This window comes from Apodemus sylvaticus, chromosome 12 (genome assembly GCF_947179515.1).
Source record: "Apodemus sylvaticus chromosome 12, mApoSyl1.1, whole genome shotgun sequence".
Classification (NCBI taxonomy): domain Eukaryota; kingdom Metazoa; phylum Chordata; class Mammalia; order Rodentia; family Muridae; genus Apodemus; species Apodemus sylvaticus.
Window position 1 is genome coordinate 37,673,644 of NC_067483.1, and position 14,849 is coordinate 37,688,492.

General features: G+C 46.4%; 1 protein-coding gene across 3 annotated transcripts; it reads right to left on the minus strand.

Moving 5' to 3' along the window:
* Positions 1-1,640: 1,640 nt before the first annotated feature.
* Dyrk3 (dual specificity tyrosine phosphorylation regulated kinase 3) lies at positions 1,641-13,620 on the minus strand. 3 transcript variants are annotated; one of them, XM_052200227.1, is made up of 3 exons: positions 13,404-13,620; positions 11,585-11,696; positions 1,641-4,758 (listed from the first exon to the last, which is right to left on the minus strand). In XM_052200227.1, the coding sequence occupies exons 1-3, from the start codon at positions 13,478-13,480 to the stop codon at positions 3,187-3,189; spliced, it is 1,761 nt and encodes a 586-aa protein (XP_052056187.1). In that variant the 5' UTR covers positions 13,481-13,620; the 3' UTR covers positions 1,641-3,186. The 3 variants fall into 3 exon arrangements, with proteins under 3 accessions (XP_052056187.1, XP_052056188.1, XP_052056189.1); XM_052200228.1 differs by lacking the exon at positions 13,404-13,620 and adding an exon at positions 11,324-11,392 and having other exon boundaries at positions 11,585-11,681; XM_052200229.1 differs by lacking the exon at positions 13,404-13,620 and having other exon boundaries at positions 11,581-11,679.
* Positions 13,621-14,849: the final 1,229 nt, after the last annotated feature.

Consider the following 14,849-nt stretch of genomic DNA (forward strand, 5'->3'; position numbering starts at 1 on the left):
CACCTGGCTTTGTGTTTTCCTTTTCATTATTACCAAGCTAACTATGCCTACTTAAAGAAAGTGTCTTCCTGTAACTCTTATATCTGATTACCCTGTCCCTTCAGTGTGTATCTGAACTTAGGAGAAGTGAGCCCAGTCCTGGAGGAAGGGGAATGCGTACGGTCTGTATATGGTCGGGACACCTCTGCCACCTCAGCTCACACGCACGCTGCAGACGAATCATGACAGCGTAGGAGAGTGTAGTCTAAGCAATCGTCAAGCACCAGCTGAATCATCTAACTCTCCACGTGGAAAGGAAAAAAAAATGTCAGAAACAAAACAAAAATCCCAGCTAAACACTTTTACTATGCTGATAACAATTTGAGGATTGAATTGGGCTTTGTCAGTTTAGGGCAACCAACTTGATGTGTTTCACTGAAATGGCTATAACGAAAATTGCCAGAGAGCTGTCAATGTAGGTCCCTCCCCGCTCTGAGGGCAGAGTAACAGCTTCTAAAAAAAAAAAACACCTGCAGACCTCCTCAGACTCATTGGTACAGCCAGTTCTGGGTTTTAAAAAAACAGCCTACTTTCCCCAAACCTGAGTCACTGCAGGAGGTAGGCTGGCCAAAGCCAGTGACTGTGCTGTGCGTCATGCTGGCGGCTGCCAAGTTTAGACAGAAATGTATCCATTCTCCTTTTCCCAGTTGTGTATCGCTTTCATAATGGATGGGCCCCCTCTACAACCTTCCACTTAGCCCAGCTTCGGCTAGCTCACAGCTCACGGCTACTCGTCCTGCAGCGCAGGAAACATGACAGCCTCCACCAGTTCCCTTTCTATAGTCCAGACTGTGCAGGCTGGCGAGGATTGCTCATGCCAACAAACATCAAAAAACAATGTGTCATTTATGGCAATGACCCTTTCAACTGCCTGCTCGGGATAGCAGGTCTCCCACACCGATAATGACAGGCAAAACCACCTCAGCGTGTGCTCTGTGGAGATAACGTGGGGGAGCGAATTTCTCCAGCAAGTCAGAGAACCTCGCTGGAGTTACCAGGAGCTGTGGAGTGCCTTCTGTAAACCGAGAGTAAAGTTTGAGTCATCTAGTATCCAAAGTACAAAAACTTCCTTCTTTTAAGTGGCCTTGGCCTGCCTGGGCATCCTGCCTCTGGCCTTGGTGCTGGGAAGAGGAAAACCTGAACTGGGTCACTGGGCAAGACAGTGATTCTTCGCTCTGAGGCAGTGGCTCTCAACCTTCCTAGAGCTGCGACCCCTAAATACAGTTCCTCACATTGAGGTAACCCCCCCCCAACCACAAAATTAAGTTGCTGCTTCATAACTGTAATTTTGCTACTGTTATGAATTATAAATACCTGACATGCAGGATTTCTGATATGCAACCTCTGTGAGAGTCGCTTGACCCACAAAGGGGTTGAGACCCACAGGCTGGGAACAACTCCTCACAGTGCCCACGGCAGTCAGACACGTCTGTTCCCAAGGGCCATGGACACAGATGAGATGGAAAAACCAAAACACAAACAGGTGCTGTGGGTTATTTAGCTCCTGTCCCCTCTGCACCCTTGCAGTGAGACACAGGCCCTGCTAGCTTTTGTTGCTTAACTTTCAGTCTCAGAGAGAAAGGAAGGCTGCTGAAGAGAACTTGATTAGGAAAACAGATGATTGTATTTCCGGACTTTCGGGTGCTTTTCTTCATATAATGGGGGTTTGCCTGGAATCCAGCGAGGGTGGGGCGTTCAGAGCATAAGTGTGGGACATTAAGGTGCAAGTGGAGGTTACCCGACGGCGACCACCTTCATAAAGTCCGGAGTCCGTGACAATGCAGCTAGTAGTCTGGCCACTGATGACCAAGGAAGGGACGGTGGTTTTCATGCTGACGCTACCTTTGATGCCCTGGGTCTTTTGTGACATAAAGTTATCTTCTCTTGAGTTGGCCGAGGAGGGGTGCATACGTTAGCTTTAAAATCAACATGGGTTAGCTCTTTATTACTGTTAGCAAATACCCAAGGTAATGAACTTGTAAAGGGAAAGCTTTATCGTGTTCAGACGGTTCAGTCCGTTGGCGGAAGAGCACTGCTGGCCTAAGTCTGTGGTATCCTACCACAATGAGGTGTTTGGCAGAGCAAAGCCCTTCACTTGATGGCTAGCAGTTAAAAGAAGAAGAGAATGAGACCGAGGGCCCCACGGGCCTCATTAAAAGCACCTTCAATGAACAGCCCAACATCCACAAGGCTCACAGCCTCGGAGACCCCAGCACTTCCCCACAGTGCTGGGCAGCGAGCCTTTAACACACTGGCCTTTGGGAGGGAATTTATGAAAACAGCGTTAACTACAGGGTTATTTGGTAAAGAGTAAGATCTGTAAACCGCTGAGGTCCCAGGCTATAAATCAGAGGCAAAGTAATAAAAGACGAAACCATAAAGCACTATGACCTAAACACAGAAACCAGAGAACTAAAAGCTGAACCCCAGCGGCAGGTGCCAGGTGCCAAACAGCTCCCCATATTCCTCTGCGAGTCTTCCCACCTAGAATGAGCCCGCAGAATTGCTTGCTGGGGTTAAGGTTAAGACTTCTAGCTTTGCCTTACATCCATGCCTTCCACAGCTCAATACCCTCCAGAATAGATGCTAAGGGAGACGAGGAGAGAAATAGCTTATATTTTTAGAATATCTTCTACCTAGCACCTGGAGAGATGGCTCGGTGGTTAAGAGCTCTGAGTGCCCTTCCAGAGGACACAGGTTCAATTCCCAGCACCCACATGGGGGCTCACATCTGCCTATAACTCCAAGATCTGACACCCTAACGGCCTAACATGGGCATACATGCAAACCATCAATGTACATAAAATTAAAAAAAAAAAAACACTAAAAACATAATAAAAAGAATATCTTCTATCTTGAGAGAGATTTAAACCAAGAGTGTAATACATGGGTTGGAGCACCTCTGACGAGAATGACGACTATGCACTGACCTATTAAAAAGTCATTTAATGCATACTCCAGATGGCCAATACAAGCTGGTTAGACATTAGCCCTTGAAGCGTTCTTTTATAGTCATATAAAAATGTTCTGCCTTGTTAAAAAAGTCTAACAAAAACAAATCCATGAGTGAATGGCCTCCAATTATTTTTTTTTTCCATTTGCATGTTTGCAAGGTAATTAAAAATGTATGAGTCTCTGAGTGGTCCATTAGCTAATCAGCTTTGGCAACACACTGCACAGAGGTATACTCCCACTGGTTTCGGACATTAGGTTCGCTTTGAGCTTACTGGCTATTCCAACGACTGGAGGCAGCTTGGAACCCAGTCCCTGGAAAGAATTTGTAGGATTAACCACCCGTTTCCCTGACACCTTGTCCATGGTGAGGGGTCTGGGCGTGGACTTACTAATCCACGGATGTCTTAATGCTTGAGCTGGGGTGAGGCGGGCAGAGGGGTCCCACTGAAGGCATCTTTTCAGAAACTCTATGAACAAGTAGTCGTCACACCCCTTCAGTGCAGTGGCCCAGTCTTTGCTGCCTGGCGGGCCTCGCTTTTTACCCCTGCGTGAGCGACCTCCGAGAAGCACCACCCTCCCGTCCGTCTGGGTAGTTACGGAGCAGTAGCGAGGCAAGCCTCTGGAGTTAATAAAGTACTTGGCACGTTTGGACTGCTCCAGAAGTTTCTGTGGTGGCATTCCTAGCAACTCCATCATGCAGGCCAACTGGTCTCCTTCATCCTCTCCAGGGAACAGGGGCTGTCCTGTCAAAAGTTCAGCAAGGATGCAACCAAAGCTCCATATGTCGATGGGGGTGCTGTAGCGGCACCCCAGGATGATCTCTGGGGCTCTGTAGAAACGAGACTGGATATACGTGTAAAGCTTCTGATACTCGAAGCAGCTGGACCCAAAGTCGATGACCTTGGTTGCACTTCGGCCATGATGTTTCAGGAGAATGTTTTCTGGCTTCAGGTCACAGTGAATGATCTTATTTTTGTGAAGAGCATCTAAGGACTGCAGGATGGACTGGGCGAACTTTCGAACCAACTGGACGCTGAAACCCTGAAACTTGTTCTTCTTAATGAGTTCATACAGGTCTATGCTCAGCAATTCAAAGGCCATGCACACGTGGTTCCGGAAGGTGAAACTTTCTAGCATGTGGATAACATTCATGCTGCCAGTTTTATCTTGCTTTTTGAGATGCTCCAAAATCCGGATCTCCTCCGCTGCCTGGCGATGGAAGCGTTTCTCGTTACGCACCATTTTTAGCGCCACGTACTGTCGAAGTTTGTGATCATAGACCCGGGCGACCTGTCCAAAACTCCCCTTTCCGATAATTTTCAGCACCTCGTAGCGGTAAGCCAGATGGTCCCGAGGCACGTGAATATAGGCCCCATCTGCATCGTCGTATCCCCCGTTATTGGGACCACCAATAACTCCTTGTCGTTTCTTGGCATTTGGACCCACAAAGTAGATTTCTGGGTAGCTGGTGATCTCCATCTTCTCGTAGGCAGTGAGGTGGTGTTTATACTGCTTCAGAGCTTGCTCGGGAGTCAGAGGCAGCACCTTAGATGATCGGGATGAGAGGCTGCATTTCACTGTATTCAGGCTTTCTGAACTTTTCCCCTGAGAAGCAGGAGAGGACTTTTCAGAGTTGCTGATGCTGTCTGACTGGAGAGTATTGGATCTTCTGTTGCCAAATTCTTGAAACAGCTGCTCCACCTTCATCTCACTTCCATTCACAAAGTGCTGAGTGTGGCCCCTCGTGAACGGCTCAGCGGTAATCTGTGAGAGAAGAGTCCACAGTTAATGGCACTAGAAACAAGGAGGACGGCGGAAGGGGCTTCTCTCTGGTCCAGTTAAAAGACCTAAGCAGGGGACTGGAGCGATGGCTCAGTGGTAACAATGAGGACTTGAATTTAGATCTTGAATTTAGTCCCTATATAAAAAGCTACCCGTGTGCCTGTAGCCCCAGGGCTATGGGGGACAGAGAGAGACAGTCAGCCTAGCCCCAGATTTAGTGACAGTCTCTGTCTCAAAGAAACATGGAGAAGAGCAGAGCAGGACATGTGACATCCTCCTCTTTTGAAATGCACAAAGGCAGGCATGTGGTGGTTTAATAGGAACGTTCCCTACAGACTCATGTGTTTGAATGCTTGGCCCAGAGCGTGGGGCACTATTAGGAGGTGTGGCCTTGTTGGAGGAAGTGTGTTACAGTGGGGGGCAGGCTTTGAGGACTCTTATGCTCAAGGTATCCCAATGTGGTACACAGTCCCCTCCTGCTCCCCTCCGACCAAGACGTAGAACTCTCAGCTCCTCCAGCGCCATGTCTGCCTGGACACTGCCACGCTCCCACCTTGATGATAATGGACTGAACCTCCAAACCTGTAAGCCAGCCCCAGTTAAACGTTGTCCTTTATAAGAGTTGCCTTGGTCATGGTGTCTGTACACAGCAGTAAAACCCCAAGACAGGCTCCTTTAGTCTTTCCCCATCCATTCACACCCTATATGCCTTCAAGACCCAATTTCAGTCTTCTCTCTGTAGCATCATACTTTTATGATACTTAGTATTTCTTGAAGGGAGGAGGCCATGACCCTGGAGGTCAGAAAAGAGCTTTCTTTCCAGTTTTCTCCCTTGACCATATGGCCCCCAGGGACTGAACTCAGGCTTGGTGGGAAGAGCATTTACCCACAAAGCCAGTTCACGTTTAAGAAATGAAAAACCAGAAATGTAGCTGCTGGCTGTTGGTGGCGCATGTCTTTTACTCCAGCACTCAGGAGGCAGAAGCAGGAGGATCTCTAGTGAGTTCCAGGACAGCCAGGGCCACACAAGGAAACCCTGTGTTAAAAAGGGAAGGAAGGAAGGAAGGAAGGAAGGAAGGAAGGAAGGAAGGAAGGAAGGAAGGAAGGAAGGAAGGACAGACAGACCAGAAATGAGTTCCCTCCTTCCTTCCATCTGTCAATCCAATACTCACCAGAATACCTACTGTTCTCTATGTAGCCCCAGTACTAAAAATCAAGTACTCTTAAGAACTTTAATCTACCTATAAGGCTAAGCTAGGCAAAAAATAATGGCTTGGCTTTAGTTAAGATTTATGTACCAAAAATGAGTATCTATATGCAACTTAGTCATTTTTCCTTAAATCATCTACTATACCATTTGAATGCACCTAAATATCTATTGCTACACTCTTCGGAATGCATTGTACGGATATACCAAGTCAGAAGCGCCGTGCTGGGCCCTGGCTGTGCTACTTAAAGCTCTGTGGCCCGGGACCATCACTTGAACTTTTCATAACTTTTGTTTCTTCAAGTATAAAACATGGATAATACCTAGTTGCAGCACGTTGTGGGAGTCTAACTATATTCAAGTCAGGAGACTCTCACAAACTATAAAACTTATGCAAAAACATTGGCTGCCGCTATGTAAAATTCTCAAAATGTAACCACTTAAGCCCCTATACTGTCTCTCCCTTTCCCCCATGGATGTTCTATTCCCCCTGTGGTGGCTCCATCCATATTAAAGGCCCTTTCTTTCTTTTTCCTTCTCGCGCCAGCCCAAAGATTTATTTATTTATTATATGTGAGTATACTATAACTGTCTGTCTTCAGACACACCAGAACAGGGCACCAGATCTCATTACAGATGGTTGTGAGCCACCATGTGGTTGCTGGGATTTGAACTCAGGACCTCCGGAAGAACAGTCAGAGCTCTTAACTGCTGAGCCATCTCCAGCACTCAAAGGCCCTTTTAACTGAATATCAGTTAAGTATCTGGCCAAAGAAGGGTCCAGTAGTAAGTTTTTGCATGCAAACACCTAACCCGCTTCCTCCCTCACACCAAGGCCACCGCCGTCTGCTTGTTCTTCAATTTAATATGTTATCTTTCTAGAGATATTCAAGCTTTACCACAAATTCACTGCTTTAGTGCAATGGAACGCCTCCCTAAGTGCTATCATCTCAGTGGTGAACATTATCTGTGGTCCTCCGTCTGCCCCTGGAGACTTCTCTACCTGGTGAAGGCTGCATTGACCCTGAAGGCCTTCACTGCCGTGTGTGATAAAAAGAAGGTCTCAGGCTTGGTCCGTTACTAAGAACAAGTATTTAGCAGAGGTCTCAAGTCCATAGAATTACCACAACAGAACTAGAATGTCACCAGGATCTCCCGACTCCTGGTTTTTCTTTCCGTCAAGCCTTACCTGCACTCTCTGCAAATTAAATCCTCCACACTACCCAGAATTCCACAGGACATGCACAGGTTTTATAAAGTCCCTAGAAACAGAACCAGGGCTGTGCTGTCCTTATCCCACAATTCTATAGGCACCATCCTTGTTTTGTCCCCTCCTCCGACCTGTGTCTGCTGGACTCTCATCACCCTGTCCTTCCTGAAGTGTGGCTTCCAGGACAATGGATAGCGCAGATGTGTTCCACTATAGATCATCAAAGCTTAGATCTCCAGCAAACCAGGGAAACCCCATCAAGGATTGTGTTCACGCAGGGAAGGAATCTTTCCTGATCATGCTTCCCTTTCTTATAAATCTCAAATCCTTATACGAGTCAATTATATACCAAGTCTCCGGTGCTATAATAAAACATTCTTTCCCATTTCCCTCAACCTACAGCTGTGGTGGTTTGAATGAAAAGGCCCCTATAGGCCCCCAGGGAGTGGCACTATCAGGAGGTGTGGCCTTGTTGGAGGAAGTGTGTCACTGGGGGGTGGGCTCTCAAGCCAGGGCTAGTGTCACCCCTCCTTCCTGCCGCCTGCCAGATTCAGATGTAGAACTCTCAGCTACTTTTTCAGCACTTTAGATGAACCTGGCTTCTTTTCCTTTTTTATAAAACAATGAAAACTGGGCGGTGGTGGCGCATGCCTATAATCCCAGCACTCTGGGAGGCAGAGGCAAGCCTCTGAGTTCGAGGCCAGCCTGGTCTACAGAGAGTTCCAGGACAGCTAGGGCTATACAGAGAAACCCTGTCTCAAAAAACAAAAAACAAAACAAAAAAAAACCACAAAAAACAAATCCAAAAAACAAAACAAAAAAGCAACAAAAAAAAAACCAACAAAAAACAAAAAACAATGACTGCATGCTCTAGTGTTTCCCGCAAAGAGGATCATGAACTAGATCTCTGAAACTGTAAGCCAGCACAAATTAAATGTTTTCCTTCGTAACTCTTGCCTTGGTCACGGTGTCTCTTCACAGAAATAGAAACCCTTAGACAACGGTATTTGTATATAAGATATTAGTAGTTATAAAATACTATGTATTTCTAGCCTAGGATTATAATCATGATGATCAGAAAGGTATATAAGCCAGGTGCTGGTGGTGCACACCTTTAATCCTAGCACTCTGGAAACAGAGGCAGGCAGATCTCTTTTTTTTTTTCTTTTTCTTTTTTTTTTTTTTTTTTTGTTTTTTTTGGGTTTTTTTTGGATTTGGTTTTTTTAAGACACGGTTTCTCTGTGTAGCCCTGGCTGTCCTGGAACTCACTCTGTAGACCAGGCTGGCCTCGAACTCAGAAATCCACCTGCCTCTGCCTCCCAGAGTGCTGGGATTACAGGTGTGCACCACCACTGCCTGGCGGCAGGCAGATCTCTAAGGTAGAGTTTATCCAGGTCTATAGAGCAAGTTCCAGGAGAGCCAGGGGCTACACAGAGAAACCCTGTCTTAAAAAACACCACCAACAAACAAACAAACAAAAATGGACAAAAAAGAAAGCTATACAGTGGACTCAACCAAGCATTTTGTTAACCATGTAATTATGTACAAGAGACAGCTCAGGCAAGAATATCATGTTTTATTTCTTAAAAAGGTTTCATGTGTACCTTTAATGGAGAGAGCATATTGGGTTTTAAATAAAATGTGCCGTATTAGTTGAGTCCTACAAAAATCCTGTTGGAAAATTCAGAATGAATAATCTCCCAATCCAGATATAAAAACCTACCCTTGGGAGCAGAGGATGTGCCTCAGTTGGTAGAGTATGTGCTTACCACGCATGAGGTCCTGGGTTCAATCCCCACCCAACACCGCCAAAACAAAAGACTCCTACCTTCTACCAGCTCCAGCTTAAATCTCTGCAGACAAAGAAGTTGGTCCAATAAAAGCCTTTAGGGGGATGGCTGACAGATCAGAGGAGCGTGTGAAAGTAAGTACCGTGTGAAGCTGAGGCTGTGCCCGGACTAACGGACACTCCGAATGGAATCACAGCCAGCACCGGGGAGTCTAAGTGCTCCCACGGGGTCAAAAAAAGCACTTTTCCTGCCAAGTTTGCAAATAACAGAGGCTGAGGAGACGGGGCAGAGGTTAAAGTGTTTGCACGAGGACTGTGTCAGCACTGGGTGGGCACAGAGCCTGCCTCTAATTTCAGCTTCAGAAGGCCAATGGAACAAGCTGGTTAGCAGGGCTGGTCCTTGGTGAGAGCTCTTGATCAAGAGACCGAAGAATAAGACGTAAGAGCATACATCAATATTACACACACACAATAAAAGTGGATGGGGGTGGGGTGGGGTAGGGGAGATGGCTCAGTGGTTAAGAGCACTGACTACCAAAGGTCCTGAGTTCAAAGGTACTGGTTCACCCAGTAACCACATGGTGGCTCACAACCACCCATATCAAGATCTGATGCCCTCTTCTGGAATGTCTAAAGACAGCTACAGTCTATTTACATGTAATAAATAAATACATCTTAAAAAAAAAAGTGGATAAGGGGATTAAAAGAAAAAACCCTTGCAATGATGTGCTGGATTAGAATCTAAAATCTTAGGGCTTCTCCATAACTGTCACACTAAACAACATGCAGTAAGAAACTCACTTGATCAGGAAATATAATATGAAAGACATAAGACAGAGATCAACATGCATCAATTCTGACTCAAGTTAAATGAGACTTGTGCCTGATGCCCAACTGCAGGAGGTTTTCAAAGCAGTGTTGTACTGACTGATAGCAGGGAGCCAGGAAATACCATGGTCACCACAGAGAGGGCTCTGGATGTCTCGGAAGTGTTCAGAGACCACAGAAATAAACTCATAGGGGTGGAAAGAAACCCCAGTGCGCTCCAGAAGAGATTAAAAATAGGGTGACCAGACTTCCAAACATATTTAGACCAAGCTTGTAAATATTATTAGCCTTGGGAGTGGTAAAACCTAGGGAAGAACTAGAAATGATTATAAACTAACAAGATGGTTCTGCAGATAAAGGGGCTTGCCACTAAGTCCGGACAGACACAGACACACACGGACACACAGACACGACACACACACACACACACACACACACACACGCACACACGCACACGCACACATCACAAAACATGCACAAATAAATGTATTATTTTTAAAGTAAAATTACAGAGTAAAATAAGAAAGGAACAAAGCAACAAATGTAGGTTGTAAGAGGAACCACAAGAGGGAAAAGTACAAAGCGGTTGCCTCAGGAATCAGAGGCTTCACCAGATGACACAGTGTAGCACATTTTCAAGTCACAGATAGAGGCTCCCTGCATTAGGGCTTGTCCAAACCCTGCTCTACTACTTTACATATGTCCGTGGGCTGTGAATTCATTTCATTATTACCTTAAACAAAACAGCTAAGGACCTGGCATTCACAAAGGATCTGAAGGCATGGAAACACAAATTGGACAAGTGGTCACCGGCAGTGTACGCCTTTGACCCAGTGCATACCTTTGACCCTATGCATGCCTTTGACCCAACACCTTGAGTTCACCACCAGCCTGGTCTACAGAGTGAGTTCCAGGACAGCCAGGGCTACACAGAGAAACCTAGGCTTATTGTTTAAATGTAATTTATGAGGGTTTTTTTAAAAACTGTCTTTCATATACTGATCTGCCAGGACTATGGGTGAGGGTAGGGGGGAGATTGAGCTGACTGTGAATCCTGACACTATTTTCCTTGTTACTTCTGTTAAAAGAAGCCTTTGTAATACTCTATATATGTCACCTACTATAAAAAAGAAACATCACCTGAACAAGAGTACCTTCCCCCACCACAAGTGCCATACCCACCCCAGCACAAAGAATAAGGAAAGAAAAAATAAATAAATTTAAAGAAAAAAAAAAAAGCCGGGAGGCGGTGGGGCATGCCTATAATCCCAGCACTCTGAGAGACAGAGGCAGGCAGATTTCTAAGTCTGAGGCCAGCCTGGTCTACAGAGTTCCAGGACAGCCAGGGCTACACAGAGAAACCCTGTCTCGAAGGAAAAAAAAAAAAAAAAGAATAAGGAAAGGACTGACTTCAAATCCAAACTGTTCCAAAAAGCTAAACTCAAACCACAGAAACTGTTTTCCCCACGTCAGGAGAAATTAAAAGCAAACTGAACACACTATAGTAACATACCCATTTTAGCTCAGCACTCTGGGGACAGACATCTAGCATGCTCTATACAGAATTCCAGGCCAGCCAGGCCTACATACAAAGACTCTGTGTCAAAACAGTAATTTTTTTTAAATAAACAACCCCCCCCCCAAAAAAAACCCCAAAACAAAAGAAGCCAAGCCACAACAGCAATACAGAGCTACTGCACCCAAGGGTTAAGTTGCCTCCCTCGTTCCTCCTCAAGACAATCTTAGGAAAGAATTCTTTCCTTTACTTACTTACATTTAGCCTTCTGGACACAAGGGCTTCAGAGGGATTGCAAAGCGTGTTTGAACAGGGCGGGCACCTGGTCTCATCTATCATCATGAAGGTATCATAGACACCATCCCCCAACCTAGGAGAAATGGTTACAGATAAAAAAAATGGTCAGTAACTAAACAAAATGAGCTTGCATTTTCAAAACACCCTAGCACTTAACTGTTTCTCACCCTTCCTGACACTACACAAAAACAAGTCGGGCACTGGGCAGTGGAAGAGAAGGATCCCAGTCTTTCTCTTCCATTTGGCTGTCCTGGAACTTGCTGTGTAGAGCAGACTGGCCTCGAACTCATACTGATCCTCCACCTCCCTCCACCTCTGCACCAACACATCTGTTTCCTTTTTCTTTTTAAAGAAAGGAAAAAATATTTCTAGATTCAAATTTGAAAATAGTTACCAATAGGCTAGTGTGGTGGCACACTCCTTTAATCCCCTCACTCAGGAGGCAGAGGCAGGTGGATATCTGTGAGTTTGAGGCCAGCCTGGTCTACAGACTGAGTTCCAGGGCAACCAGGGCTACATAATAAAGAGATCCTGTCTCTAACAAACAAATAATAAGTAATCAAAATAGTTACAACAAATCTTTCTGAATGTTGTTCAAAAAATGAGGGACCACCAATGAATATTTCTAGGAAATAAAGGCTAATTGAATAGGAAACTCAAAAGCAGAAAGAAAAACATCAGAGGAGTTTGTTTTAGAACCCAAGTCTGAGCTTCCAGACTCAGCACCTGGCCGTGCTGCCTTTCCCCTCTGAACAGGCTCACAGGTAAAAGGGAAGAAAAGGATCGTTTACACTCAGACTAGCAAGAAGACCTTTTGGGCTGTCTTCTCGTCATTATTTTATGCACCCATTTGCAGCTAACCTAACTAGTGAAACAAGGCAGCCAACAGGAACCCACCAAATGCTTTAAGTTACAAATTGTGCCAAATCTCTCTCCTGTTCCCATTTCATTTCTTGGTATATGGGGATGTTTAATGCTAATAGGGTTCAGAATGATTCTGGTTTTACACTGTGGGTTCTCCACTGTGAAGGCACACAAACAATGGGCAGGATGTACTAAGGCCACCAGATGGCCTAGAATAATGCATTTTATCTGCTCCCAAGACTACGGATTTCCCGGTTACACACGTCACGTTGTCATCTCAGATGATATACTACAAACACAACCATGACTAAGGTAACATTTTTCATTGTCTTTAAAAAATATATCTTGGATTATTATATCAGTCACTTTTGAGATGTCTAATAAAACAATCACTTCTGGAGTTTAACAGAAGTGTTAAAGGAATAAAAGAGGGCTTTAAAAACAATCCACAAGAAATTAAAATATCTTCTAAAAATATATATTGACGTTCAGGCAGAATGTTTCGATAACACAAGGCAATTTTCTTGACGGGACCGGCCTCTGCCATTTAGCACGACGAAACACACCAGCACCGCATCTGCAGAGCAACAGCCAGACGCGAACGACCCGATTGGATTCCCTTAGCCACTTAGCCAGGGCTCGATGCTGGGGGGAAAGTGACCCCCACAAAGCCAGGCGGCACATGGGGAACAAGGTCCCGGGTTTCGGCTCTTCCACCCCAGGGGCAGGGGCGGGCTCGGCAGACACTCAGAGCAACAGGGCGCGGTTCACAGGTCCTGCACACAGGTCCCAGCCCCGGCTCTCCCGAGGCCGCGCCGTCCCGTCTGCCCTCCCCCGCCCTTCCCGCTCACTGCGCTGATGGACAGGCAGCCCAGACCCGCAAGGAGTCCTCCCGCTCCTACCCGGGCGCCGTTACCTCCGCTGCTGCGGCGGGAGCCCGGCCCCCGGCAGCGCCGCGTCCTTCCTCCCGCGCTCGCGGGCTGCGCCTCCCATCGCGAGCTCACCCCGCGGGCACAGAGGCGGCGGTTGGCCGGGTGGGTCGCCTCCAGCACCGCACCTGCTGGCTTCGCTACTAGCCGCGGCTCCGCTCTGGGCTCGCGCCGTCCGCAGGGAGACCACGCGGGAGCGGCCGCGTCGCCTAGCAACCGCGCACGCCCCGCCGCGCCTGCGCAACGCCACCACGGAGGGAGGGGGAAGAGGCGGAGCGATGGGAGTGTTGTTCAGGTTGGTGTGCTCGTAGGTCTTTTTGCAGGAGAGGAAATAGGCTCAAGACCTGCGCTTCTTCGGGCTCACCTAGCAGAGAAACCAAACATCAGCAGCACAGTCTTCCTGCTCAGCAGGCCACTTGGAAAGCTCTGCGCATCTTTAATGTGTGAAAGCGTACCTCGGGGCTGGAGAGATGGGCAGCGGGTTAAGAACACTGCTCTTTCAGAGATCCTGAGTTCAATGCCCAGCAACCACATGGTGGCTCACAACCATCTGTAATGGAATCTGATGGCTTCTTCTGGTGTCTGTAGACAGTGACAGCGTGTTCACATATATAAAATAAAAAGAAAGAACGAGAGGAAGAAAGTGTACCTCATTCTTTAGGAAAAGTACCGTATGTTAAGTCTATTTCGACAGTTAAAATGGAAGTAAAAAGAAAGACTGTTAAGCCACAGAAGAGGTGGTGGTGTTGAGCTTGGTACGCATCAGATTTCCTAAGGCTGCAAAACTCCTTTGCAAGAGCGAATTTGATTCGCAACACGCTTGTGGCAGTTTACAACCATCCATAACTCTAGTTCCAGGGTGTTCAATGCCCTCTTCTTACTCTGAGAGTAGCAGGCACACATGTGCGCAGGCATAAACTCATACACGTAAGATGAACCCATCGGATCCATCAGAAAAAAAAAAACAGGTTCTTCCATGCATGGGACGCGCATGCCACCTGGTGCACACTGGAAATTATTTCAAAGAGTATATTCCATGAATCTTCAAATGTCCAACCGAGTGCCCTTTCTGGGTTCCTAAAGGTCACTGTACCCGTTCTCTGTCTCAGAAGACCCACACTCTCTTTATAGCTACGGATCCGTCCATTTGGGATACTTTTCTGTTCAGTGTTGCCTTAGCTTGTGATATAACTAAAAATGTTTTCTTCAGTGATCTTTTAGAAGTTTCTAAATGGCTTTTTCTGTCTCGCTCCTTCATCCACAACCAGTGCAGTCTTGCTTTCCTACAGTTTTTGTTTAAATTGGGCTCCTTGACTCTTTTGTTTTGAAGAGTGAGATCCATGGCAACAAAAGGCACCTCCCAGCCCCAGGATTGCAAAATTCCACTAACCGGTCCTGCTCTTAGGACTTCTAAGAGGTGAACATCTCAGACT